The sequence below is a fragment of the Melitaea cinxia genome, chromosome 9, assembly GCF_905220565.1.
Source record: "Melitaea cinxia chromosome 9, ilMelCinx1.1, whole genome shotgun sequence".
Classification (NCBI taxonomy): domain Eukaryota; kingdom Metazoa; phylum Arthropoda; class Insecta; order Lepidoptera; family Nymphalidae; genus Melitaea; species Melitaea cinxia.
The window spans coordinates 4,824,036-4,851,636 of record NC_059402.1 but is presented as its reverse complement, the minus strand read 5'-3'; the positions used below and the strand labels follow the sequence as shown (position 1 = coordinate 4,851,636).

At 34.1% G+C, this 27,601-nt stretch overlaps 1 protein-coding gene across 1 annotated transcript; it reads left to right on the top strand.

Annotated features, from left to right (window-relative positions):
• Nucleotides 1-12,843: 12,843 nt before the first annotated feature.
• Nucleotides 12,844-27,372, top strand: LOC123656510 (UNC93-like protein). The gene is made up of 10 exons (XM_045592179.1): nucleotides 12,844-12,951; nucleotides 14,929-15,047; nucleotides 17,524-17,686; nucleotides 19,750-19,873; nucleotides 21,923-22,069; nucleotides 22,645-22,711; nucleotides 23,469-23,628; nucleotides 25,120-25,224; nucleotides 26,382-26,544; nucleotides 26,948-27,372. Exons 1-10 carry the CDS (start codon nucleotides 12,844-12,846, stop codon nucleotides 27,223-27,225), a joined length of 1,434 nt encoding a protein of 477 aa, XP_045448135.1. The 3' UTR covers nucleotides 27,226-27,372.
• Nucleotides 27,373-27,601: the final 229 nt, after the last annotated feature.

The following is a 27,601-nucleotide window of genomic DNA, read 5'->3' as shown; positions in this document are numbered from 1 at the left end:
TGGTGTATAGAGAGGTTTTATAAAAATAACTATTAAATTATACTATCTGTGCCTTTTCAAAAGTTACTCAGCGTGATAAGCATTTCAAGAAGGAAAAAAAAAAATAATTTGCGTTAAACATCTTGATAGTAGTCGTAGTCGCGGGCAACAGTTGGTGTATTATAAAACAAAGTCTCAAAAAGTGTATGTGATCGATTTCCTCAAAATCTACTGAACGGCTAAGCCGATTTTGATGAGAGTTTCACTGGAAGTTTGCCGGGAAAACTTTGTGACACACTGATTTCAACGCGGGCGAATCCGCGGGCACAGCTAGTAATATTATAAATGTGTTTTTCAATATAGCTACTGTGTAACCTTGACAGAATAGGTAAACTTGAGGGAGTAAAATATTCTTTACAACAAGTAATTTGTTACGAGACTTGTCATTTAGAGAGAAGGTATACGTTGGCTTTTTACGACGGTTAAGAAACTTTTGTTTATTTTTATCAGCAATTCAAATTTTACCGAAAACATTGACAAACATTGAAAACATTGACAAACATTGAAAAACATTGACAAACATTGAAAAACATTGAGTGTGACAGATTTAAAAGAGTAACTGCTGAGTTTCTTGCCGAATTTTCTCAGCTAGACTACATTAGGAATTGGTGGTAGCTTCACATTGTCTACAACAAATTAGTAAATGTTTAATAATTGACATAATCAACTTATTTCTGAATGTAATATATACCCTCTTTTATTGTTATTTCCATTTTTTATTTATATTTCAGTACCCAAATCTAATTAATAATTTTCTACAAAAAAAAAAAAAAAAAAAAAAATATTCAAAAACAAACGTTTTTAAAAATGATTTCTTATATCAACGTGGTAAAACATTTCCTTGATTTTAAATCTTTTCTTGTTATTTAACTTATATCAACTATAGTGTATTTATTGTAAATTATCCTTATAATTGGGAGGATAATATTTTACGTGAGGTCTATTCGAAGGAAAATCGCATTTCAAAGACGTGAATAAATCTAAGGTGGAATAGCAATGAAGATCGAATTTGCATGTTTAATGTTAATTAATCGCCTTTTTTTAAATAAACGTGGAGTTCTATATAAGTATTTAATTGTGTAAATATTTGATTACATTGTATTCAAAATTTCATATTTTATTTACTATAATTTTATATTTATTTTATATAAGTCTACAGTAAGGGTGTGAAGATATTCTCATGATCCCAAGTTATCTAACTATGCAGCTATTGTCATTGTAGTATGATAAGCGTATACTAATTATATTTAATTAATTTGAATTTAATTTATATTATCAGACAGTGATTATTTTGAGAGATAATCAAGAATAATTGTAAGAGCACTTCCATATATTTTTAATATAACTCAACAAAACATCTCTATTTACAATTTAGACAAGTTTAAGGAATCGCGAAAGGGCTTCATAGGGTTCTCATACTTTGATCCAACATAACTATTTATAACTAATTATGAATTATTTATACATATATTAAAGTAATTTTTGGATGGGATAGCAAATATTTTATCAACAAATTAGATAGTGTTCTAACTTATATAGCAGTGGCTATATAATTATATATATCCAACACCAACCAATATTTAAGAGACTTTAGGTATATTTTCTCAGAAATTTTGTCTGCTTATGTTACGAAATTAAAGTAAGTAGGTATCTGTTCTATAATTTAAGTAAAAAAGTAAACAAAGTAGAAACAGAAAAGACAATAATCGTCTAAAAATATAATCATTAAATTATTCATTATATTATTTTGCAGAACTGGTTATAAATTCATTTGATTTCGTAGCATTCTTTAGTTCTAAAACACACATGATGTCGTCAAGGCCACTAAGAATCAAAACTATAATTATGAAGGAGTTTGATCCATGCGATTGAGAGTATAATCATCTTTAAATTTGAAATTTTATATAGTGGAATAAATATAATTTAGTTAGTAATCTTTGTATCTGTTCAGTAAGATATTACTCTAACATATTAAGTTGCTAAAGAAAAAAGCAAAATTTTGAAAGTTTTGTGCCACCTTTACTCCTTCATGTAGGAATGCACATCTTTGAGATGTCTGACTTATATATTTGATTTATAACTTATAATGAGTGTGGAATATGGTTCACGATATTATTGACAGATTATTTAAAGATTCCCCAAATTCTGTAGCGTATCATTTAATTTATAAACATTAATATCTTATTTATTGATGTTAATATCGTTAGTCCTCGCTGAAGATGATATCAAATAATAATAATTGTGTTTGCTTGGGAACGAAAAAAAAATCGACGTCAACTACATACACGAGTAATATACAACGTAAGTACATGAAAAAATACTCAAATAAATTAGCGTTATCACAGATTACACAAAAAGAAGTCATCAGTCAAATTTGTACGGAACTAAAAGACGAGTATAAGCAAAATCAGTATACCCAGTCAAAGGTTATGAGAAATGATATAACCTAGGTCGAAGAGAAATAACAGTCAAATAAAAAAAAAAAAAAAAAATACAATAGAATTGAGAACCTCCTCGTTTTTGGAAGGAAGAAGTTAAGGTGTTGTCTCCGAAAATATGTATTTTATAGTTACGCAAAAAAAAAACCTGAGATGCACGCAAAGAATCTGGTTTCCATTAAACTTGTACAAAGTCGAAACCAGATTGTATTAAGTCGAAACCAGATTGTGTTTAGTTAAATACACTAAAATTAAGCTCTAAAGATATTAACAATTAACTGTACCTGTGATCTGACTATACACATTATTTACATCCGTTACGAAAAAAATATCCTGGGGGAGTCATAACGAATTTCTGGATAAAATAATTGTGTTTGTTTGAAAATGAAAAAGAAACCGAATTCAATTATCGACAAGTAATACAACGTATGTAGACTAAAAAAGTGAGAGAGTGAATACGCGTTTATTAATTTATTTCATTTGGACAAACAGTAGTTGCTACATTACAATTTTCACATAAAAAAGATTAAGAATTATCAAAGATTACTCAAAAAGCCCTCATCAGATCGCCTGTTTTTATTTTTGTAATTTTGCTCACTCTTGGTATACAATAAAGAGTTTTATTATTATTATTATTGTTATTATTATTAGATCTCGATAAAATTTAAATGGGATTATATGACATGTATTAGCTTTCGAATAAAACAAGAATCATCACAATCAGTATACGCAGTAAAAAGTTGTGAGGTATAATACAACCTAGGTCAACGAAAAAATAGTCAAGTAAATACGTATTACTAGACACAGCTCGAAATGTACTTGTTAGATTTCAATTAAAATGTAAATCGGACAACATGACACCTACTTCGATGACATCCGATTCGATTAAAAAAAAATGCGTGCGTACAAAGTACACATGTCAGAAGTGAAACTTCGTTGGCAAACTTATTGAAAAAAACTAATTGAAAAAAAAAAAAACAAAAACCCAACGTCACGCGATGTTCCCAGGGGCTCAACCATCTAAGTACTGACCGCGCCCGACGTTTCTTAACTTCGGTGACCGGACGAGAACCGGTGTACTTAACGTGGCATAAACCAGGCGGTCACCCATCCCACTACTGACGCGTCACACGTTGCCGCGTCACACGTTCTCTCCAATTTTACTCCTCATGCGAAAGAAGTTTTAAAATTAAATGAATCAAATTGAAATTAATTAAAATAATAAAACTCTTAAAACAAAACATAAATAAAGGCTTGTTATTTACTCTTATAGTACTGATATACCTATGTCCTACTAATATTATAAATGCGAAAGTTTGTAGGATGGAAAAACTGCTGGAACGATTTTAATGAAATTGTATACGTAGTTAGCTTGAAATCTAGAATGACGCATTATTACAACATGATATAAAAAGGACAGGAAACAATAGGAAACGACAGGAAACAACAGGCAACAGGAATAAAAAGTAGCCTATAATGTGTGTTGATTATAGACTATTTTTTATTCCGACACTCCTTCGGGATCGGAAATTACGCGCGTGCAACTGCGTGGCGTAGCTAGTTTTACGTAAACTTTTATCATCGAAAAAGCCGTTGAAACCCTTTGAAGGCAATCTATAGTAGAATTATTCATACTTCATAGGTCTACAAAGTGTATGCTTAATCGATAAATTTATTTATTTGTTTATTTTGAAACACCTACGGAAAGTACACTATACTTACATAAAATTAATAATAAAAAAAGTTAAAAGTGCCTTCCAAATTATAGGTGAATACAACTGAACAAATACAAACTGGCGAATTTTTTATTATGCCAACAAAGCAAACTTCAGTTTTACAATATTAGTGTACGAAGATTATTTCAAAGTCATGTAACGTGACAAATAAAACAACGTAGTTTAACAAGTAGTAAACACGTTTCTTGAAGGTTTATTGCCTTTTTTAGTTAAATGTGAAGCACGAGTATTTAAATTTTCTAGCTATAAGTGTAAAATAAATAAATACTACTCGTTAATAAAATTTATGTGTTTTAAAATTAATTTTAATAAATTGTCGCGTGTCGGCGCCATTTTAGACTTTAAATGACGGTTTATTCGCCTCAAATATAATTTTTAGACCATGGATATTAAGACTTATTTAATATTATCAAATGTATTAAAATGCACATTAAATACACTATAAAAACACAGAATAGCAAAGAGAATAACGACATAACTTTGACATTAATTCATTTTAATATGACTGTGTTTAATTAGTTTTATAATAAAATATATATATAATAAAATATATATATATATCTCCTTATCACCAAGCTCATTTGCTTAATGCGGTTCTCTTATTATTCTTTTATAGCAATATATAACTTTTTAATAACGAATATGTATTAATTATATAAGTACACGGAATTATATAATAATATGATATATAATAGTAACTAAGTAAGAAATTAAGCACCGAATAGAGTTAACATTTCCCATTTTAATTTTCCAGATCGAATATTATATTATTGCCATTGCAATTATGTACTCGCTGAAAAAATATGAAGCTGTCATATTTTCTGCAGACGCGTGTTACTCATACAATGTGTTTGTAACTCGTATTTTTGCATTACTTTACAATCGCTCAATATATGAAGTATATCTTTGAAAATGGTCTAAATGTCTTCTTTGTTTAGAAATTAACTCTTACACGTATCTTATTTTTATTTCTCATAGTTAAGTGCAGATTTCATACTGTCTGACAGTTTTTGTAATGCAAATTTTAATGAAATGCGATTTTAGTCAGCTTGTCTTGTTATCGCTGGTATTCGGGGAATAATTTAGAGGACATCTGTTTTGTTTTCTAAAAACTACCTCACTTGGGCAATTTCGTACCGTCGTATCTTATTCGTAAATATATCGTTTTCTTTTTCTTTTATATAAACCTTGTCCGAACAATAATGAACACAAAGATAGAATTATTCAACTTAGCGTAGTCATTCAGAAGTGCTTGTACATATATTTCGGCGACTTTTTATATAGGTGCTTCGTTATAGTCGTGTACATATTTTATATAATTTCAGGACTGGGTCGGATTATTTTATTTAACATTTGATTATTTTTTGCTTTTTTTATGTGTAGCAAAGTAGTCATTCTTTTATCTCGCTTATGAATTATTTTATTACAAACTAGCGACCCGCCCCGGCTTCGCACGGGTGCAATGCTGATACTAAATATACTACAGAATGTCTTTATTTATAGTATGAAGCTAGCTTATAGCATGGTTATTAACATAATAACAACATTCAATGATCACACGTTGTTAAATAAAAGTTCAAATAAAAGTTCGCTGCTCGTTTCCTGTAGGTGATAGTGTGATAATGTGTAGCCTATATGTTGACCCGATTTCTTAATAATATTCGTGCCAATTCGTGCGTGTGCTGTGTGGTTACGGCACTAAAGAATTTAGCCACCCCATCTCTTCCCGTGGGTGTCGTAAGAGGCGACTAAGGGATAGCACAGTTCCACTACCACCTTGGAACTTAAAAGGCCGACCGATGGCGGGATAGCCATCCAACTGCTGGCTTTTTAAATGCACAGACCGAGGACGGGCAGCAGCGTCTTCGGTGCGACAAAGTCAGACCTGCGGTCACCAACCCGCCTGCCCAGCGTGGTGACTATGGGCAAAAACCCCCATGAGTTCGAACTTAAAAATAAGGCCCTCAGTTCCCGGCAGCCCCACTATTCCCGGCTACGGCAGCGGCCGTGGTAACGATGGGGTAGAGGGTGCCAAGAATCGCCGGGGTACGGGAGGCTGCCATAAAAAAATATTCCTGGCTACGTATAATGGACGCACGCTACGGTTGGACCATTACCTCACCGAACTTGAGGTAGAACTTAGTCACATTAAGTGGAGCATACTGGGGTTGTCTGAAGTCCGAAGAGAGGGAGAGGACACGATGATCCTGGACTCCGGGCACTTGTTCTACTTCCGTGAAGGTGATGGGCTTTCCCAAGGTGGCGTCGGTTTTCTGGTTCACAAGACTCTCACTAACAACGTTGTGGAAGTCAGTAGTGTGTCGACCCGGGTAGCGTACCTTGTACTTAAGCTCACCGACAGGTACTCCCTGAAAGTGATACAGGTATATGCGCCGACCTCGGCACACTCTGACGATGAAGTCAAAGCCTTGTATGAAGATATTACAAGGGCCATACATGGCACTACTTCGACCTTCTACAGCGTTGTTATGGGAGACTTCAACGCTAAAGTGGGAGTACAAGGCCGCGACGGATCGAGCATCGGACCACACGGATTGGGGCACAGGAATCACAGGGGGCAGACGCTTGGCAACTTCCTCGAATCGGAGGGGCTCTTCTTGATGAACTCATTTTTTGAGAAGAAGCCCCAAAGGAGGTGGACATGGCAAAGCCCCGATACTGTGACGAGGAACGAGATAGATTTCATCATAGCGGATAAAAGGCATATATTCAGAGATGTCTCAGTGGTTAACAGGTTTAACACCGGCAGCGACCACCGGCTAGTACGGGGCACTCTGAATATATGTCTCCGAAAGGAGCGGACCCGCTTGATGAAATCTACTCTCCGACCTACGCTGCCCCAAATACTATGTGGCTCCGAGCAGTTTCAGTTGGAACTCCAAAACCGATTTGATTCGCTGGAAACTACTAGCGACGTGGACGAGATAACCGACAACGTGGTAAAGACGGTGTGTACACTGGGTCGCAGGCACTTTCCACCAACAAAGCCAACGAAGCAGTCCAAACTTTCTCCCGAAGCCTTGGATCTGATGCGGCAGAGGCGCGAGTTGCCGGCTGCTTCGCCAGAACAGAGGGCTCTTTCCAAGAGGGTACGGAAAATTATTCGCCGAGACCTCCGCTGCTCAAATACGAGAGAGGTTGCTACTCTGATTGAGCAGAATAGGGGGTCCAAAGTTTTCCAAAGACCATTGGGGAGAAGCCTTCTTGCGAAGCTTAAAACAGCAGATGGCAGAACCGTCTGCTCTCGCCCTCAGGTCCGAGAAGAGGTTGAGAATTTTTATGGACAGCTGTACTCGTCGAGCGCACGCAAGCCTGCGACTTGGGACACCGAAGATCCACGGGCACCATTGTTGCGCCATTATTCGGAGTGTATCCCGGACTTCGAAGAGGATGAGATTGGTGCAGCGCTCGAGCAGCTTAAAAACGGGAAGGCCCCGGGGGATGACGGAGTTACCACTGAACTCCTTAAAGCCGCAGGGCGACCTGTCCTGAAAGCCTTGGCAAGACTATTTAACGCCGTCATCCACCGAGGTACCACGCCGGAGGCGTGGTCCAGGAGTGTGGTGGTGCTGTTCTTTAAGAGAGGCGATAAGTCTCTGTTAAAGAATTACAGACCGATCTCACTTCTGAGCCACGTCTATAAGCTGTTTTCGAGGGTTGTTACGAATCGTCTCGCCAGAAGACTCGACGAATTCCAACCACCAGAGCAGGCTGGGTTTCGAAATGGCTACAGCACCGTGGACCACATCCATACTGTTCGGCAGATTATCCAAAAGACGGAAGAATATAATCAACCGCTGTGTATGGCATTTGTGGACTACGAGAAAGCCTTCGACTCCGTCGAGACCTGGGCTGTCCTGGACTCTCTGCAGAGATGTCATATCGACTGGCGATATATCGAGGTACTAAAATCTATGTACGACGCGGCGACGATGACCGTTCATGTCAATTACCAAAGAACAAGACCTATTTCCCTCCGGCGCGGGGTAAGACAGGGGGATGTAATATCACCGAAACTGTTTACCACTGCGCTAGAGGATGTTTTTAAGACCTTGGATTGGGGGGAACGAGGCATCAACGTCAACGGTGAATTCATCTCTCACCTTCGTTTCGCCGACGATATTGTCATCTTTGCGGAGACGCTGGATGAGTTAGGCCAAATGCTGGCCGGCCTAAACGAGTCCTCCCGACGTGTCGGTCTCTGTATGAACTTGGATAAGACGAAAGTTATGTTTAACAACCAAGTCATATCGATACCGGTATCGGTCGATGGTACCCTTCTCGAAGTTGTTCAGGATTATATTTACCTAGGCCATACTATCCAACTAGGCCGCAACAACTTCGAGAAGGAGGCCGATAGGAGGATTCGGTTGGGCTGGGCGGCGTTTGGCAGACTCCGTCGAGTCTTCACTTCGAAGATTCCGCAATGCTTGAAGACAAAAGTTTTCGAGCAATGCGTCCTGCCTGTGTTAACATACGGAGCCGAAACGTGGACACTGACCAAGGGACTGGTCCACAAGTTTAAAGTCGCTCAACGTGCAATGGAACGGGCTATGCTTGGGGTCTCTCTCAAAGACAGGATTAGAAATGAGACTATCCGCGAGAGAACGAAAGTAACCGACATAGCCCACAGAATTAGCAAGTTGAAGTGGCAGTGGGCTGGTCATCTGTGTCGCAGGACCGATGGCCATTGGAGTAGACGGGTCCTAGAGTGGAGACCGCGTCTTGGCAAACGCAGTGTGGGACGTCCTCCGGCCCGTTGGACCGACGATCTACGTAAGATTGCCGGTGAAGGCTGGATGAGGATTGCGGAAGACCGGGATGCGTGGCGCGAACTTGGGGAGGCCTATGTCCAGCAGTGGACTGCGATAGGCTGAAGTGAGTGGTGATTCGTGCCAAATTTGAAGTAAATCCATGCGGTACTTTTTGAGTTTATCCCGGACATACATACAGACAAACAGACAAAGATTCTAAAAACTATATTTTTGGCTTCGGTATCGATTGTAGATCACACCCCAAGTATTCTTTTAAAAAAATATTCAATGTACAGTTTTGACTTTCCTACCATTTTATTATATGTATAAATATTGCAAGCTACGACATCTTGTTTGTTAGGATCATAATACAATTCAAGTACCTACTATCCGCTGCTGACTGATTTTAGTCTGAAGTGTTTTTCCCTACAAAACACTTCAGACTAAAGTTCTCTGAATAAGAAAAATAACACAAAATTCTCGAAAAGATAAGAAATATATAAATATAAATATACAGGGTTACTTGTAATATGTCACGATCCCTTTAAGGGGTTGTCAGGAGGGGTATGGGCAATCACAAAAAAATATTTTGAAAAATCTATGTTCACCTATTTTAGATTTTTTTAAATTTTACTATTATAGGTGAAAAATCCCCGAATCTATCATATATAGGGCATTAAAAAGAAATTAATTGACGAATATTCGTAATATTGTCATGAATGATATACAAAATTCTAAATAATAATAAATAACAACAAACATACCGATAACTTATTGAATTTTCAACCCTTGACTCACCAAAGTTAATAAGAGGAAAATAATTAATGTCTTTGTTTTACAAACTTATGACGTACTGAAAAAAAATCTATGAACGTGTATCTGCGTATTATTTTAAAAATATCTACACTTCCGAAGCTATCCAACGAGCTACAATAACCATAATCAAACTCAAAACTAAAGTCTCAAAATTAAATAAATTTCAAGAAAAGAAGAATACCACCAAAAACATTTTCATGTAAAATGTTGCCAAGACGAGATCATATGGCTCGCACTATCAAAAAGTTATCAGATCTCATGTAGAGCCAAGCTTCTAACTCTACACGCCCTAACTTTACAAGCCCTAACTTCACGAACTCGACACCTTAGTCAAAATATGTGGCTTGGCCGTTTCGCGGTTACTGAGACCGCTTTATTATTTTGTTAATAGATATAATTATATTGTTTACATAGACTTGACTTTAATGTTTTTGCAAATAAAAAACTATATTTGAACAAATAAATTTCAAAAACTGCGTGGTGGCACGTTGGCGCGTGAGCGTGTGACTGGCGTGTGCCTTCTCACACTCAGTAGTACCTTATTTATTCTCGTAGAAATTTGTGTTGGCGTGTTGGCGTGTTGGCGTGTTGGCGTATTGGCGTGTTGGCGTGTTGGCGTGTTGGCGTGTTGGCGTGTTGGCGTGTTGGCGTGTTGGCGTGTTGGCGTGTTGGCGTGGTGGCGTGTTGGCGTGTTGGTGTGTTGGCATATTGGCGTGTTGGCGTGTTGGCGTGTTGGCGTGTTGGCGTATTGGTGTGTTGGCGTATTGGTGTGTTGGCGTGTTGGCGTGTTGGTGTGTTGGCGTGTTGGCGTGTTGGCGTGTTGGCGTGTTGGCGTGTTGGCGTGTTGGCGTGTTGGCGTCTTGGCGTGTTGGCGTTGGTGACAGCTTCAATCTTTCTCTTACACAGAGAAAGAGGCTTATGCCCAGCACTGGTAGGTTACAGGCTGAATGCGAACGATATTAGCAAACTCAAAATATCAATATCCGGTATAGATTTTCTGTTTAGACATATAAGATACTAAAGTTAATAACGTAGTACAATAATTCGGATTGGGTTTTGTTATTTGAAAACCATCATTGTCTAAATCTTCTCACGATTCTGTTCAGTGAAGGTGTAGGTACCTCCTGCAATTATGAGATCACGGCAAATCGATAACCGTTACGTGGTTAATTTTTTTATAAGCATACCTTTTCAATGTCTTCTTAATCTTAATATATCATATTATACGGCTAAAATGGCCTTATGATTTTTTGTTTGAAATAAACAATGTTATAAGGAGTTTATAGGATGAGATCAATAGTGGCTGCATTAATGTAAGACAATCAGAGAGAAGAATCAGAGAGAAGAATCAGAGAGATTATTAATTTATTTTTCTCTTTAATTACTTATTTTTTAAAAATAATATTTTATGTATTAAAAATAAAAACCATTAATGTATAGAAGTTCAGTTGAGCCTACTCAACAGTTTAACCTACTTTAGAAAACTTATATCGTTAATCCTTCGCAAGTGTTATCACTCGTTAATCTGCGGCTTATCTATACAAATAAATAAAATTGGAGTGTGTTTGTAATAATAAAATAACCGCTTTTTACTCAATGCGTATGGATGTATACACCGTACATATACCAAAATAATATTTTTTATAATTTTTGTCTGTCTGTCTGTCTGTTTGTTCCGGCTAATCTCTGAAATGGATGGATTGTTTTTCACGGGACTTTCGGCGGCAGATACCTGATATATAATAAGGACTAACTTAGGCTACTTTTTAACCGACTTCAAAAAAAGTAGGAGGTTACTCAATTCGACCGTATATATATATATTTAATGTATGTTCGGGTATAATTCGTCGTTAATGAACTGATTTTGATAATTCTTTTTTGTTTGAAAGGAGATATTCCTAGTTTGCTACCAAGATAAGGAAATCAGGAGGAGGATCTGATGATGGGATCCCAGAGCAATCAAGGGAAACTCTCGAAAATCCGCATAACTTACTACTGGGTGTACCGATTTTGATAATTTTTGATTTAATCGAATGCAGATGTTTATCATGTTCACATTTAAATTTCATCGAGATCTGATTAAAACTTTTTGAGTAATCTTTGATAATGCGTATTTACTGGACTATTTTTTCGTCTACCTACGTTGTATTACTTGTCGATGTAATTGAAGTCGGTTTTTCTTCGTTTGCATGCAAACACAATTATATTTTAGAAATTTATTTATTTTATAGCTCTGCGAACTAAAATATAACTTTTGTTGAATTCCACGCGGACGCAGTCGCGGACACAGCTAGTATGCACATAAAATTGTTATTTTACTAGCGACCCGGCTTTGCACGGGTGCAATGCTGATACTAAATATAAAATATAAAATAAATATAAAATAAAATAAATATAAAATAAATATAATATATGAGCAAAAAGTGTGTAAAAATGTACAAAATGTACGACATCACATTAGAAACCTCTTAAACTATCAGTGTTCCTCTATTATATTATGCATGTATTATACATACAAACCTTCCTCTGAAATCACTCTATTCTAAAGAACTCCACAGCCGCATCAAAATCCGTAGCGTAGTTTTAATGATCTAAGCATACAGATAGCGCAAAGCGACTTTGTTTTTATACTATGTAATGATGATATTACAAAGTAACTACAAAGACCCGCCTCTCGGTATTGTTGTTTATTACTATGAAAAAGAATACGAGTAGATTTTATATGTAGTGTATTTATATATTTTTTAATATACTTGTCTGCTTGACGATGAAAATATAATGACTCCACCAGTGATGTAAGACCTCATTTATCAATAATGCTTCTTCGGTATTGGTACTAATTAATTTGGTTACTTATTACTTAACGACGACCAAAATAATTGTTGTAATAAAAAATTCACGTTTGTTTAAAGGAAATTTATTGAAATGAAATAAGAATATCTTATAAATTACCACAATTTTATCGAAAAAGGAAAATTAGTTGTAATTTTATGATTCAATAGTGGTGTAAATAAGTGTCAGTTTGTATGTGAAGTGATAATGTCGAAGAATCAAGACGTCGAGTATATGCCGAGGGAGACATGGAGAATTCTCAAAAATGTCGTCGTGATTAGCATAGCATTTATGGTGCACTTCACAGCATATAGTGTAAGTTGAATGTAATGTCTTGTATTAAATTTAAAGTTAACTTTAAATAGTTTCAATATGGAATCAAAGAAGTGTATATCAAGTTTATACGCACGTATATGTGTACATATGTATGCTTCAAAGATCGCGGCTTGTAATCTACATCAGATCCCGTTTTCCTGTATAAAAATTTTCGGTATTTTTTCTGAAATGTTCTCTGCGTGATAAAAGGTTTTTATTTTAAGAAATAGAAAGGGTGGATAGTATATCTTGCGGTCTATTTTTCCCGTATGGTAGGTTAAAACGTTAGATGTCAACATTTACGAATAGGTATGTCAGAAAACATGCAGGACGTTTGTCTTTATCGCGGAATTTGTAATGTTTATCAAAGATATATTTTAGTACTCAAACTTCATTGGAGCTAATTTTGAATTTTCAATCATTGGTGTGTTATGTCTTCTGTACACATGACATCCTGGTCTAACTTAGCTCTTTCTCTTCGTCGGAAATAATTTTTTGTTGGCCAGAGAATATGTTCGTCATATGCTTCTAAATAATTTAAATTGAAATTAATAAAATAAATACATAACATGTTTATTATGTATCGCAAATACCTAAATACTTCTAATCTGAAGCAATAAAAACACGATTAATCTCAGTGGAACATCCCCAACGTTTAATAATTTTAATAAAACGTCATTGAGTGCGGCTTAGCATTAGAAATTATTCGAAATTAGAGATTATCTACTAATCAAATGATTGAATTATGATAATATGTATATATGTATGTATAAATGTACAAGATGTAGAGTCACTTAGGATGTAAAGCAATAAAATCTTATTTATACTGGATTCTGCTTGCGGGATGCCCTTGTAAGAATTATGTATACAGGTTTTCAATTACTACTATAAATGGTAGATTATTAACCAAGGGGATAAAGCAGTGTCTCCTGTCGCGGGTGATGATTTAAATCGCGAGCGTAACGAAGGACTCGAGGTTTACTCCCGAGCGTAGCGAGGGATTTAAGTTAACCCAAGACTAAGGCAGCTTTATCACCGAGGAAAATACTCTACTTTTCGTACCATTTGCGAAAAAATTAACACAATAATAAAATGAGATAAGCATTTATTAAAAATAATGACAATTAAAAGTAAAAGTTAACATTCGAAACATTGGTCCAATTATTGATAGAGAGAGTTACATTTTTGTTTGGTACATTTATTGTTGGTGAGTTGATTTGAGTATTTTTCTGTTCTTGCGTCTGAGGAACTTACGTTTCATTGTAGATTATAAAAATAAATTAAAATAAACTTAACGTTTATGTATTTGAAGAAAACAAAAACGCGGCAAATTCCTAGAATAATATTTTTTTGTCGGAAAATCAAAGGCATCAAGCTCATACGGCCTCGTCGGTCTTCGTAATTTTATTTATTCATAACTGCATAATAAATGCGTATTCTTTTTTTAAAAAGATGTATAATGCTTTATATACAAACTCAATGGTGTAAACACAGATTTAGTTCAGTATAAATTTCGGTAAGTATTCCAAATTTAAATCACATTCTCATTCACAGGATGAATGAAATTCAGTACAATTTTCTTTCCCTGTTTTTAACAGATTAAAAATGACCATTGTTATGTTCGCTTTTTGTGGCATAGAATGTCACTTTTTTGAGCAAGTGGTACGAAAATAGTCTTTTGTGTTTTAACTGAACAACAGACACTCACCGAACATTGAAGCATCTACTCTGTTATGTACTGGCAATTCCGCAAGGGTGCTAAAGCCAAAGAAGAAGAAGTAGTATTTTGTTACGGTTTTTTGGTATTAATAGGTTTGTTGCAAATGTAGAAACTAAATCAATTAATATATGCTACGAAATTTAATGATAACATCTTCTACTTATATGAAACTTAATGCGAATGTAATTTTGAGACTTCCGATTTTTCGGTCACGGGCAACTGTGAAGTGTGTCTAATATAAAATAATTTTTGTTTAGGGTGCTGCGAACCTTCAAAGTTCCATCAATGCGGAAGAAGGCCTCGGCACCGCATCGTTGGCGGCGGTGTACGCGGGTCTTATATTCTCCAATATATTTTTGCCTGTGGTTGTCATCAAGTAAGAACCATTTGTCATTAATTTTTAACCGACTTTCAAAAAAGGAGGAATTTCTTAATTTGGTAGTATTTTTTTAATGTAAGTATATATGATACCGATTTCAAAGATTTTTTTAATCGAAAGGTGTTTTGTTGTGGTCCTAATTTAATTGAGATCTTTCAAGTACTTTTCGTGCTATATCTAGTAATGCGTATTTACTTGACTATTTTTTTTGTCGAACTTATTATACTATACCGTATAACTTTACACTGCGTATACTGATTGTAATGATTTTGATGTTTCCTGTTTTAATCGAAAGCTGGTGTTTGTTTCATAGTCCCATTTAAGTTTGATCGGAATCTGGTGACTAAATTTTGGGTAATATTTGATAACGCGCAGTTGTATTGTTGTACTTGTTTTTTTAATTAAGTCGGTTTTTTCGTTTGCGAGCAAACACAATTATTTCTTGAAATACAACCTAAATCATATTTTGATGTTTTGGTTTACATTTTTAGTCATAATAATATCTAATTTTCTAATGAAATGTAATCAAAGTGATTATTGATTTTAGGGATATGTGCCATTTTAATTGTCGATTGGCGAATTCGAGAAATTAATATTCCAATTAAATTAAATTTTACTTTTATAACAATAATTGCATTTTAATGATATAATTGTATTTAAAATAAATTTATTAAGTTATTTAATCTGCATAATTATCATTAATGCTTTACAAAACAACTTCGTATTTTTGCTTCCTTTTAATGCATTTAAGTAAATTGCATTATTTGAAAAAACGTGTGAGAATATTAATAATATTTATTTTAAACAGAAAAAAAACATTATTACAATACTGGCGCAGCGGTCGCAGCACTAGCTGTTGCGTTGACGGTCGCGGGTTCGATCCTCGCTTACAACAGATATTTGTATTGGCCATAGAGATTGACGTTTGTCGTTGTGTGCGTTTGTGCATTGGATATTGTGTGTTTCCGGACCCCGACACAGGAGAAAATCCTATTGGACGTAGTTGAGTGTGAAGCGGTTATTTATTTATTATAAAATGTATTGTGAGAACCAGCAATTAAGGTTAATTGAATATCTCATTTAAATTTTCCTTTTTAATCATTAAAAGTTTTGTGCCCCTTAGAAAATAAAATATACCTCTAATATTAAAATTAATGAATGAAAAAAATATATTAAACTAAAAAAAAATTAACTTTAGAAGGAACATGAGACTAACAAATTAATCTAACTTTTTTTAATATTTTGTTACTATCGCGTCTAATCTATACATATAATAAAATGGTAGGAAAGTCAAAACTGTACATTGAATATTTTTTTAAAAGAATACTTGGGGTGTGATTTACAATCGATACCGAAGCCAAAAATATGGTTTTTAGAATTTTTGTCTGTTTGTCTGTATGTATGTCCGGGATAAACTTAAAAAGTACCGCATGGAATTACTTCAAATTTGGCACAAATAATATTAAGAAGTCGGGTCAACATATAGAATATTATCACTCTATCACCTACGGGGAACGAGCAGTGAACCTTTATTTCTTCAACGCATTCTGTAACAACGTGTAATCTAACGACGCATATTTGAATGTTGTTGTTATTATGTTAATAACCATACTATAAGTTATCTTCACACTATAAATAAAGACATTCTGTAGTATATTTAGTATCAGCATTGCACCCGTGCGAAGCCGGGGCGGGTCGCTAGTTAATATTATAAATGTGAACGTAAGTTTGTTTGTTACGCTTTCACGCGAAAACTACCTAACCGATCATCATGAGACTTGGTACACATATTTTTGAGGGTATTAGAAGTAACATAAGATACTTTTTTCTGGTTTCGGGAGCGATAAATTCATCTAGCTAGGATTAAATTTTAGAGAATGTCATTTTATGCCTATTTTTAGGCACTGAAAAAATGGCTACAATATCGTTAGAATACGAAGGTAAATTTCGCAATTGTCAATAAAGTTGAAATAGCTCTATAATTACCTAATTATCATACGAGTATTAATGTATTTTCTTCATTTAACAATTTGATATTAATTCTTATTGATCTTAATAAAAAAATATTTTTATTTTATAATGTCTAATTACTATTAAGTAAGATAGTTAAGCGTAGTGTTATCAAATAACATTTTTTAGCGGCTGATAAAATTCTAGTGTAATTAGTGTAGGCGAATGCGTTCTATAGATCGTTGCGAAAGAGATTAAAACTAGAAACGACCTTCACCTATTGTTTAAAGGATAAAAATGTATTATATTTACTTTAATATATTAAAAAGTAAATTACAAACGGGTTGGCTAAAATTTCCCTGCCACAATATACTTCTATATTCGCTAACAGCCAATTAAACCGAATTTTAGTAAACATTTCTTTGCAACGAAATACTGCAAAAAGCCTTTTAGTGTTTCGTTAAGTTTTTGTGTTGATATTATTGCTAAATCATATACGTGAATAAGAAATTATACTTTTCAGATGGCTCGGCACGAAATGGGCGATGTCTCTGTCCTTCATCACATACATGCCGTACATCGCGGCCCAGCTCTATCCACGTTTCTACACGATGATACCGGCTGGACTTATCGTGGGCCTAGGCGGGGGACCGCTGTGGTGCGCCAAGTGCACGTATCTTTCTGTGGTGAGATGACTTTATCCTTAACTAGCTGCCCGGACAGACTTCGTTCTGTCAAAAGTTAACAGTAAAAATATATTTTTTTATTTTTTTTATTTTTTTAGTATTAAAACCTTCCATGGGTCTTAATTAAGGAACATGCAAAAAGTAATTAGTCAAATAGGTCGAGCCATTCTCGATTTATGCGCTTAGCAACATTAATTTTTATTTATACGAGTATAAGAAGACTAGCCGATTCGTGCCCACTTCGTTGGGCGTTAATTATATTAGTGATGCAATAGTAAGGTTTTCATCTCGCTCGCCTATTTTTCCGACTTGATTTACATATACCATTATTTTCCCCTGTTTTTTTCAATAACAATAAAATATAGCTTATATCATTTCTGAATAGTGTAACTTTCTGTTAGTGAAAGAATTTTCATGATCGGATCATGAAACTTCAGTATTGAACCAGAACATGGACTTCGATATTTCCGAAGGTTAGCTCTTACAAACATGCAAAGTTAGAAACTTTACCTCTTTATAATATTAGTATAGATATGAACTAGCTAACTAATCTATGTAAAATTACAAAATAGTTTTACTACAAAATGCTATAACTTCAAACAGTTGTCAGTGTATTGTTACGCTTTTACATAAATCGAACTTTTTACCATTTTGAGTGGTAAAATTTTACTTATTCAATCCAAAAAAATACAAATTGAGCGTTGTTCTTTACTGCGAAGCTGTCGATACAGGTTATTGGCGAAAGAGGCGTTCGAATTTGAAACATACTAAGTATATATATATACGCTATGCCTCGCAGTTTCACTGACGGTTGTTAATCGAAATAAAATAAAGCCTATATTTGAAGTTGGACATAGTTATATATCTGTGCAAAATTTCATGAAAATCGGTCCAGTGGTTACCGAGATTAGCCCGGATAAACATCGTAGCTCGAGATTATTATACATAAGAAAAGATTTATCAGTTTGACCTGATATTTGGTGGTTTCTGACACCTTTAAAGTCCAAGATTTGTGTGAAAACTAGGGATGTCAGCAATATGAACAGCCCAGCGTTGAGTAGTCTATAATGTCTTAGTCATAAAAAAATCCAAGTAAACAGGCTTTCAAAATAACAATGTAGTTTTTTAATGTTCCGCGAATCATGTAGTTTTTTTTTAAATCTAACCAATCGATGTTAAGGTTAGAGCGTTCACACAATAAAGTTTATCTACATGTTAAGTTTGAGCATCACGCAAAAACATTAGGAAACTGTTTTTTATCTGATTATAATCTATGATTAGATGTATGCATTTGTATTATTCAACCTACGCTACGATGAATCATCGAAATTTTAAAGACGAGGAATTCAAAATTTAATGAGCGATGTACTTGAGAAACATAAAACTTAACAATAAATAATTGTTTTGTTAATAAAAGATCGCTTGCTCGCTCGCTTCCGTCTATCACGGTCTACTGTTAGGCATAGACAATAAGTTTATTTTTATCTTTAGTATATCACGATTCAGCCTATAACATTCCATTGCTGAGCATAGGCCTCTTTTCCCGTGTAGGAGAAGGATTGGAGCTTAATCCACCACGCTGCTCAACTGCGGGTTGGCGGATATGTTCCCTACTATGAGTAACAATCACTATCAAGTAATTATGATAACAACTTTGACCGACGACTTAATATGTTGTCATAGGCACGGTGTGGAGACCCGTAAGGACAGAGATCAAAACCGGAAAGAAATATTTGTACAAATACAAATATCCATCCTGAGCGGGAATCGAACCCGCAAACCGTCGGAGTTTTAGGCGACTACTGCACCACCACACCAGAGCGGTCGCTATACTATATATATATATATATATATATATATATATATATATATATATATATAATACTTCTATAGTATTATATATTTTATTTATACGTATATTATTATTATATTGATTAAGCTCCGATCCTTCTACTACATGGAAAAAGAGGTCTATGTCCAGCAGTGAGACGTTACAGGCTGACCATTAAAATTATTATATGTTAATAATATATGTTATCTTTAACTTAATTCTCTGATTCCAGGTATCAGAGGCGCATAGCAAGATATCAAATATATCACCTGAAGCGTTGTTGGTGCGTTTCCTCGGCTTATTCTTCATGATTTTTCAAATGAATCAAGTTTGGGGAAATCTTATATCATCTCTAGGTATATAATTATTTTTACATTATAATTTCGAATATTTTTTGATTATTCATTGGAATAATAGCAAAATTACTAAATTATATTTTATAGAATTCATGATTTGATCACGATTTAGCCTGCTGGGCTTCTTACTTCATGTAGGATTGGAGCTTAATCCACCATTCTGCTCCACTGCGGGTTTCTCTGATATCGAACTCAATCGATTGTAAATCCTGTGTCGGGGCTCCGATAACACACAACACACAAGCACGCACGGCCAAATCATCACAAATAGCTGTACGGTTTTTTAATGAACCTCAGAACTCTTGACTGGGCGGATCGATTTCAATGACTTTTTTTTTAATCAAAAGGTGGTGCGTGTTATATGGTCACATTTAAATTTATTCAAGATCTAACAAGTACTTTTCGAGTTATATCTAATAATGCGTTTTTACTTAACTATTTTTTCGTCGACCTACGTTGTTATTATACCGCATAAATTATCGCTGTCTGTACCGATTTTAGTAGTTCTTGTTTTAATCGAAAGCTGATGTTTGTTCTGTAGTCCCATTTAAATTTGATCACGATCTGATGATCACTTTTTGTACCTACGTTGTATAACTTTTCGATGTAATTGAAGTCGGTTTTTTTGTTTGCAAATAATCACAATGATATCAATTATAGTAATATTCTTTATTTCGCAGAAAAATAGTTTGGTTATTTTACCGTCAATAATGTGTTACTTTTTAACAATTTTAAAATGTAACAAAAAAAATAAAAATAATCGATATAATAAGCTAAGGCCTGGCGCAGCAAAATTTAAGATCAGGATTTTTTTACAACGAACAAATAAGCCATTTTACTTGACTAGTCATCTAAAATCGATTACACTAGAAAACGTGGATGAATTGAAATAGTTATTAACCTACTTATTTTTATACAATAAATACACATTGATATGTAATAATTTGGAATATTTTTTCAATGGTAGATATCTGCTATGAAATGATGACAAAATATATTAGTAGAAAGGAAAAATTATAACAAACAAACAATTAATCATAGACATAACATACGTTTTTGTCGACTTTTTAGCTTAGTGGAAATTGGTCTAAATGTCATTGATTTGAAATCTTTACAAAAGCAAGTTCAGATTTTCATCGGATTGTTTCAGAGTTTTATTGCATGTTGCATGAAAAAAGTTACACTTAAATAAATAATAAATAAATGAACATCCCACTCTTAAAATACCCTACAAGGATTTTCTCCTGTATCGAGGATCTGGAAACACACAACACACAAACACAATCGTTTGCTATGAGCGGGGTTCGAAAATGCGTCATTCAGGGCTTATGACCGCTGCGCCAAGACGTTGGCATTATCTTAATAAATAATATGCATTCGTTAATACTATGATGAAGCAGAAATTGTAACGTATGAAGTTTTAATGATACAGAAGGTCACATTTAAATAACACTGCTCTTAAGTTGTGTTCCTGTGGTAATTTAGATGACCAGAGCTCCTGGAAAGGTCACGGGTAGGGTCGGCAACGCGCTCGCAATGCTTCTGGTGTCTTCTGGTGTTGCAGATGTCTATAGGCTATCGTAACAGCCGCTTAACGGAATGGGTTTCAATATAAACGTTATCTAATTTCCTTTACATAAATTAATTCTGTCTTTTAACAGTTTAAGTTCTGTTTACCAAGAATGTTCACGCCTTTATTTATCCCACAGATCCATCTGTTAGCTATATGTAAAATAGTATAAAGGTATTTTAAAATTTATTTTGAAATATGTAGATTTTCTAAGAATGTTTTGTTTGAGATTAATTATTAGAAGATTAAAAATCGACTTAAACCTGACCTCTGATACGGATTCACGCATTCTGCACTTTGATCCATTCAGCTTTAATAAAGTCATAATTTGACGTCATAACTTTTAGCTTTTCAAAATAAGTTCTGTCCATTAATCCATCTCCAGCTTTGAATAAAAGTATAATACCTATGTGTTGATTCTAGCTTCTTCTTAATCTTAAGCTGTGGACATAAGATTAATTTGTTGTCATATATTTCAGTGATATCATCAGGCGATAATTTAGCAGCAGTGACAGCAGTTAATGCGAGTATGATTCCTAAGCTGTGTGGAAGAAATTTTCTGCCGAGTACCGACGCTGGCGAGGCTTTGCAGCACCAACCGCCTGAGAAGATTCAGATGATCGTTGGTAGTACCGTTAAGAGTGTTATTATTGATAGTATTGATTATTATTTAGTAACATTATAAAGAGTCTTCTTCTAAAAGTATTTCTTATTATATTATAGTTACATTTATTATATATATAGTTATTATATAATTATATATATAGTTATTATTGATAATATTGATTTTTGCTTCAAAGTGTTAGTGAATTTACAATTAATTATTTAGTAACATTATAAAGAGTCTTCTTCTAAGAGTATTTCTTATCTACATTTAAAAAAACCTTTGAATTCTTTCTCCATTATAATGCTACATTAAAGAAAAAGTCGTTAACTACTACTAGCCACAAATTTCAAACCGAGTAAAAACAACAACTTTCGTCTAGATTGGAATAAAAACTTATTTATTCAAAATGCATAAATATACGTAGCAAAAGGTAATGAAATTCGTAAAAATGTTCGAAGAATTTATTGGTTATTATTAGCATATTATGAAGAATTATACTCGTGCTTTAGATGGTGTTCTATAAATTGAAAATATATTCTTCATTATTTTTTAGAAGGGTTGTCTATTCCTTAGTAAATATAATTTTATTTTCAGGTATTTATTTAGCGTGTATGGCTGGTGCAGCTCTCATTGTAGCTGTTGGAGTCGATTCCATGAACAGGTATATTTAGTATAATTTACTCTTGTATACATTTAAATTTCTTGAAGTTTATTTTAATTACTTATAAAGTAGACAGTCTTGTATAGTGAAATAAAAATTAAAATAAAGCAAAAACACCTAGCTACCTGTTTTGAAAAACGTACATCACTCACTTACTTCAGCGTATCGCAGTCCACTACTGGACATACGCCTCCACAAGTTCGCGCCAAAAATGGCGGTAAATCATTTGTTTTGCCCATATTTTTGTCACCACGCTGGGCAAGCGGATTGGTGACCGCAGGGCTGCCTTTGTCACACCGAAGACGCTGCTGCCCGTCTTCGAACTGTGTATTTCAAAGCCAGCAGTTGGATGTACTTATCTCCAATTTTTATTTTTAATTTTGCTTATTCTTCGTATACAATAAAGAGTTATTATTATTAGTATTATTATCGGATGTTTATCCCGCCCTCGGTCGGCTTTTTAAGTTCCAAGTGGTAGCGGAACTGTGTTATCCCTCGCCTCTTACGACACCCACGAGAAGAGAGAGGGTAGCTATATTCTTTACTGCCGTAACCACACAGCTAAACGCACATCAAACACAAACGGCCAGATCACCACAAACATCTATATGTCCCATACAAACATTTCTCTGCACAACTCACAACTCTCTGCACTTGAATTAGACAAACACTACCACAGTCAGTTGTCAAAATTCAAATTGTCAAACTGACTGTAGATTTTTTCTCATTGTATATACCCTGTCACTACACAACGTAGATATAAGACAAGCCGCAGCGAGTCCGGCTCGGGGCTGACGGGGTTCGCGCTGCTGGTGGTGACGCTCAAGCTGCTCGTGGAGCCCGACCAGCTCATGTTGGTCATCCTCAACGTCTTCGTCGGCATTCAGCAAGCGTTCTTCGGCGCTGATTTTACTGCGGTCAGACTTATTTAATCTTACTTCCAGATATGGTTCCATAAAAATACGAATTACTTATTATGTTGCAAAGCTTTTGAATGGCAATTGTAACATATTACAGCCCAAACAATGTAACTCTTCATTTACTATAGAAAATTTCTTTACTTAACCATGTGATACAGTTACATGTTACTTACCATAAGCTAAACATTTTGTTAATTTAATACATACGGTGTACGTTGTCTGTGGTTAAATGCTACTTTTCGTTTTGTTTTCTTAATTAAAGCGTTAAGGATTCATACAAATGTAAAAAAAATATGTCATAAACTGTTGAAAAAGAGGGCATTGCAAGTTGGCAGGCTAATTCATTCATCTAAGTTGTTATAGAAGGTTACTAAAAATGTTTGCGTTACCTAATATTTATTGCATAGCAATATAACTGCAACGTTGATGCCTCATTTTTGCTAATAGGTATGTTACCTCAGAATTTTCGACTTCGTGGAACTATTTTTATGATTTTTCAACGAAAGGTATTGCGTGTCGTTAAATTTAAATGGGATCACCCATTTAAATTCAATTGCAATCTAACAAGCACTTTTCGAGTTATATCTAATAATGCGTATTCACTTGATTATTTTTTTCGTCTACCTTACGTTGTTTTATACCCATTGATATATAAAAAACCTCCTTTATATATCAATGTTTATACCGCATAAATTTTCACTGTGACGATTTTGATGGTTTTTGTTTTAAACGAAAGCTGTTGCTTATTTTTGTTGTGCTTGTGATCGAGATTTGATAAAAAAAATTTAGTAAACTTTTGATAACGCGCATTTACTTCATCGTTTTTTCGTCTTCTTACGTTGTGTTACTTATCTATGTAATTAAGGACGGTTTTTTTCGTTTGCGAGTAAACACTATGACAAACAAAAATTATGAATATTGATTCGGTATAACGGTTCTATGATTTTAATTATATAGTTCATTAAATAACCAAGGTCAGAATGCAAATGATTATTGAAGTTGTTTATTGTTATTTTATTAATAATAATAATAAATATGTAATTCCTGAAGAAAATATCATGATAATAATGAAAAATTATAAAATGTACATGAAACTCAATTTTTAGTCGTAATTCACTTATCTTTTTGTGTATTGTTACTAACTTAACTCTTTTTAATTTCATCGTTGATTTTTAGAAACTCTAGGACTCATATTTTCATATATATCATACAGTTGAGAATATAAAAACTGACCGGTAACTTCTGTCTGTAACTATAAAATATTTATTTAATTAAATAAATGATAATAATGTTAATAATATGAAAAATATTTATTTAATTCAGCTGTAGATCAGAATTAAAACAATTACTTTCCATTAGAAATCCGGTTCATCGAGAAAGGTTAACGCTTTTAAGACTTCCTGTTATAACGATGGGAGTGATTTCATCTAACTTCAAAAATGTTCATCTAACTGGATAATAATAAAAAATGTATGTAATTTCTTGCAGGCGTTTGTATCTTGCTCGATAGGTACTGGAACAGTGGGTTTTGTCATGATGACGTATGGACTCTCAGATGCCATTGGGTGCGTCGTAACTGGATATTTATCGAAAGTAAGTACATTTACCCCACGTTTTTAAAATAACTCGCCTTTTATACAATATATACTTTTTAGAAAATAAATATATAATGTACTAACAGACCAACATCACTTAGTGACCAAAATCACTTACTCACTTTGTTGGGTGTCAAACTTTTTTTTTGTATTAGACTCCGATTCGATTTATCAACTACTATAGTTTGCTTATCGGCTATTTAGCCTACGTTAATAAAGATCATAATTATGTACTATTTAAGTCTAAGTTTCCTGATTATAATCGTAAGTGGTTTATTTGTGCTAAGTTTAATAATAGGTAATGGTCTAAATCCCTTTCCATCTTTTAATACATTTTAGGCCCAAAATGTCATATCACGGAATATCTACAAGAGATGGAAATACTGTTTCACGGACTTTGTAGATCTACTTGAGATAACTTTGTAGTTCTACTTAAGACAATTCAAGCCGACAATGCGTCACACTTGTTTTATAATTAATTTTTTAGATTTCTAAATATTTGTAACATTTTTACTATTATTTTTTTTTGAAATTGGTTAATTAGTTTCAAACATGAGCTCACAAACGATCTTACAAACTGTACATTTTTTAAATATTTGTACAGATTGGTTAAAACTCACATGAATTAATAAATAAATATTGACAACATAGCACACGGTCGTCTGTTTCTAAAGTAAGCAACTTAATGCTTGTGTTATAGGAACAGCTGGTATAGCTACATTTTTTTTTTCGTTAAACATAATCATAAATCGCTTCAAAAGTGTTTTTATTTTAGAAAACTGAGTGAAAACGACGAGTTTTAAATCAGAAAAGCATTCTAAAAGAATTGACCGCACGCCTCCATTGGAGACAAGAAGGCTGATGCATTTATTGCCCAGAGAATTAGATTTGCGATTCAACAAGAAATTGCCATAATTCTTGGCACCATTACACTGGGAAATTATTTATTTTTCCGACAATTTTGTATTCTAAATATGTATGATGATGTAAAATAAATTTATGATAATTACATTTAAAAAAATATATGTAAAAATAATTATTATCTGCAAAAAATTATGTAAATTGTATATGTATCATGTAAGAATCAAAAATAATAAATTTATGTGTAAATCATTATATTAATAGACTGAATTACATATCTTACTTTCGCTTAAGGTGACAGGTCGTCTGCCTTTAATATGCGTAGCGCTGGTCGCACACAGCTGCTTGTTCGTGTCGCTGCTGACGTGGAGTCCGCAAGCGAACCAGTCATACGTGGTCTACATCATAGCTGTCATCTGGGGCCTTTGTGATTCTATATGGCTGGTTCAAATTAATGGTGAGAGCTACATATCTTCATTTGTTCAATCATTTAAATTTAGTAAAGTAGTGCCAAAATAGTACGGATGATGTCGCTAATGTCACGCAGAATGGAGAAGATACTAGATATCATATATTTTTTTTACTTACCGTACGCTTTTTTGCGACTAGGTCGGCAAAAAAGCGTACGGCTTACCTGATGGTAAGCGATTACCGTAGCATATGGACGCCGCAACACCAGAAGCTTCGCAAGCGCGTTGCCGATCCTACTTTCAATCCTCCCCTCCTATTTAGTTTTGATCTTTTAACAGTAAAATATAGTTTTATAAGTTAATTGTTATGCAACGGCACTCGGGAACATTTCTATCCACATTTGGAATTGTATCTTCAAATTATACAATTGCTGCATAATTTTCTTTCAGCATACTATGGTATCCTGTTTCCGGGTCGCGAAGAAGCGGCATTTTCAAATTTTAGACTTTGGGAATCAGTCGGTTATATCATAGCTTACATTATATCTCCCTACTTCAGGACTAGTACGAAGACGTACGTATTGCTAGTCAGTATGATCGTTGGTGTTTCGTTGTACTTGGTCGTCGAGTACAGGGATAGAAAGGCAAAGAAGTTGGAAGAAAAACCGGTGGAACCTATGAAGTATGTTACAGGGCTTGACAATATCGCGTATCAAAAGGGAGAGTGATTGATATATTTACTACAAAACGACCTACTAGGATGTCCCAGAGCCCATGTAGATGTAATATTGGTTACTTCACACATTGCTATTTGTTGCCAGCTCTAAGACCTGAATGTATATCTGTAAATTGACATTTAAAGAATTTTATCGTATCTTAAGTTTATTACAAATTTATTAAGTGTATCTTTGACAGTATAATATTAAAATTGTAATTAATATATTGTAGATGGAGGACTTTTTAAATATTTTGATTGAAATACACTTTTAACCATTTACTTTTGATGACCGAAAACGATTTTTGACATTGTGGGGTAATCTTAATTATAATTATTTGTTGACTTACCATTTTAAAAGAATACTATTTATCTAAGAATATTATTAT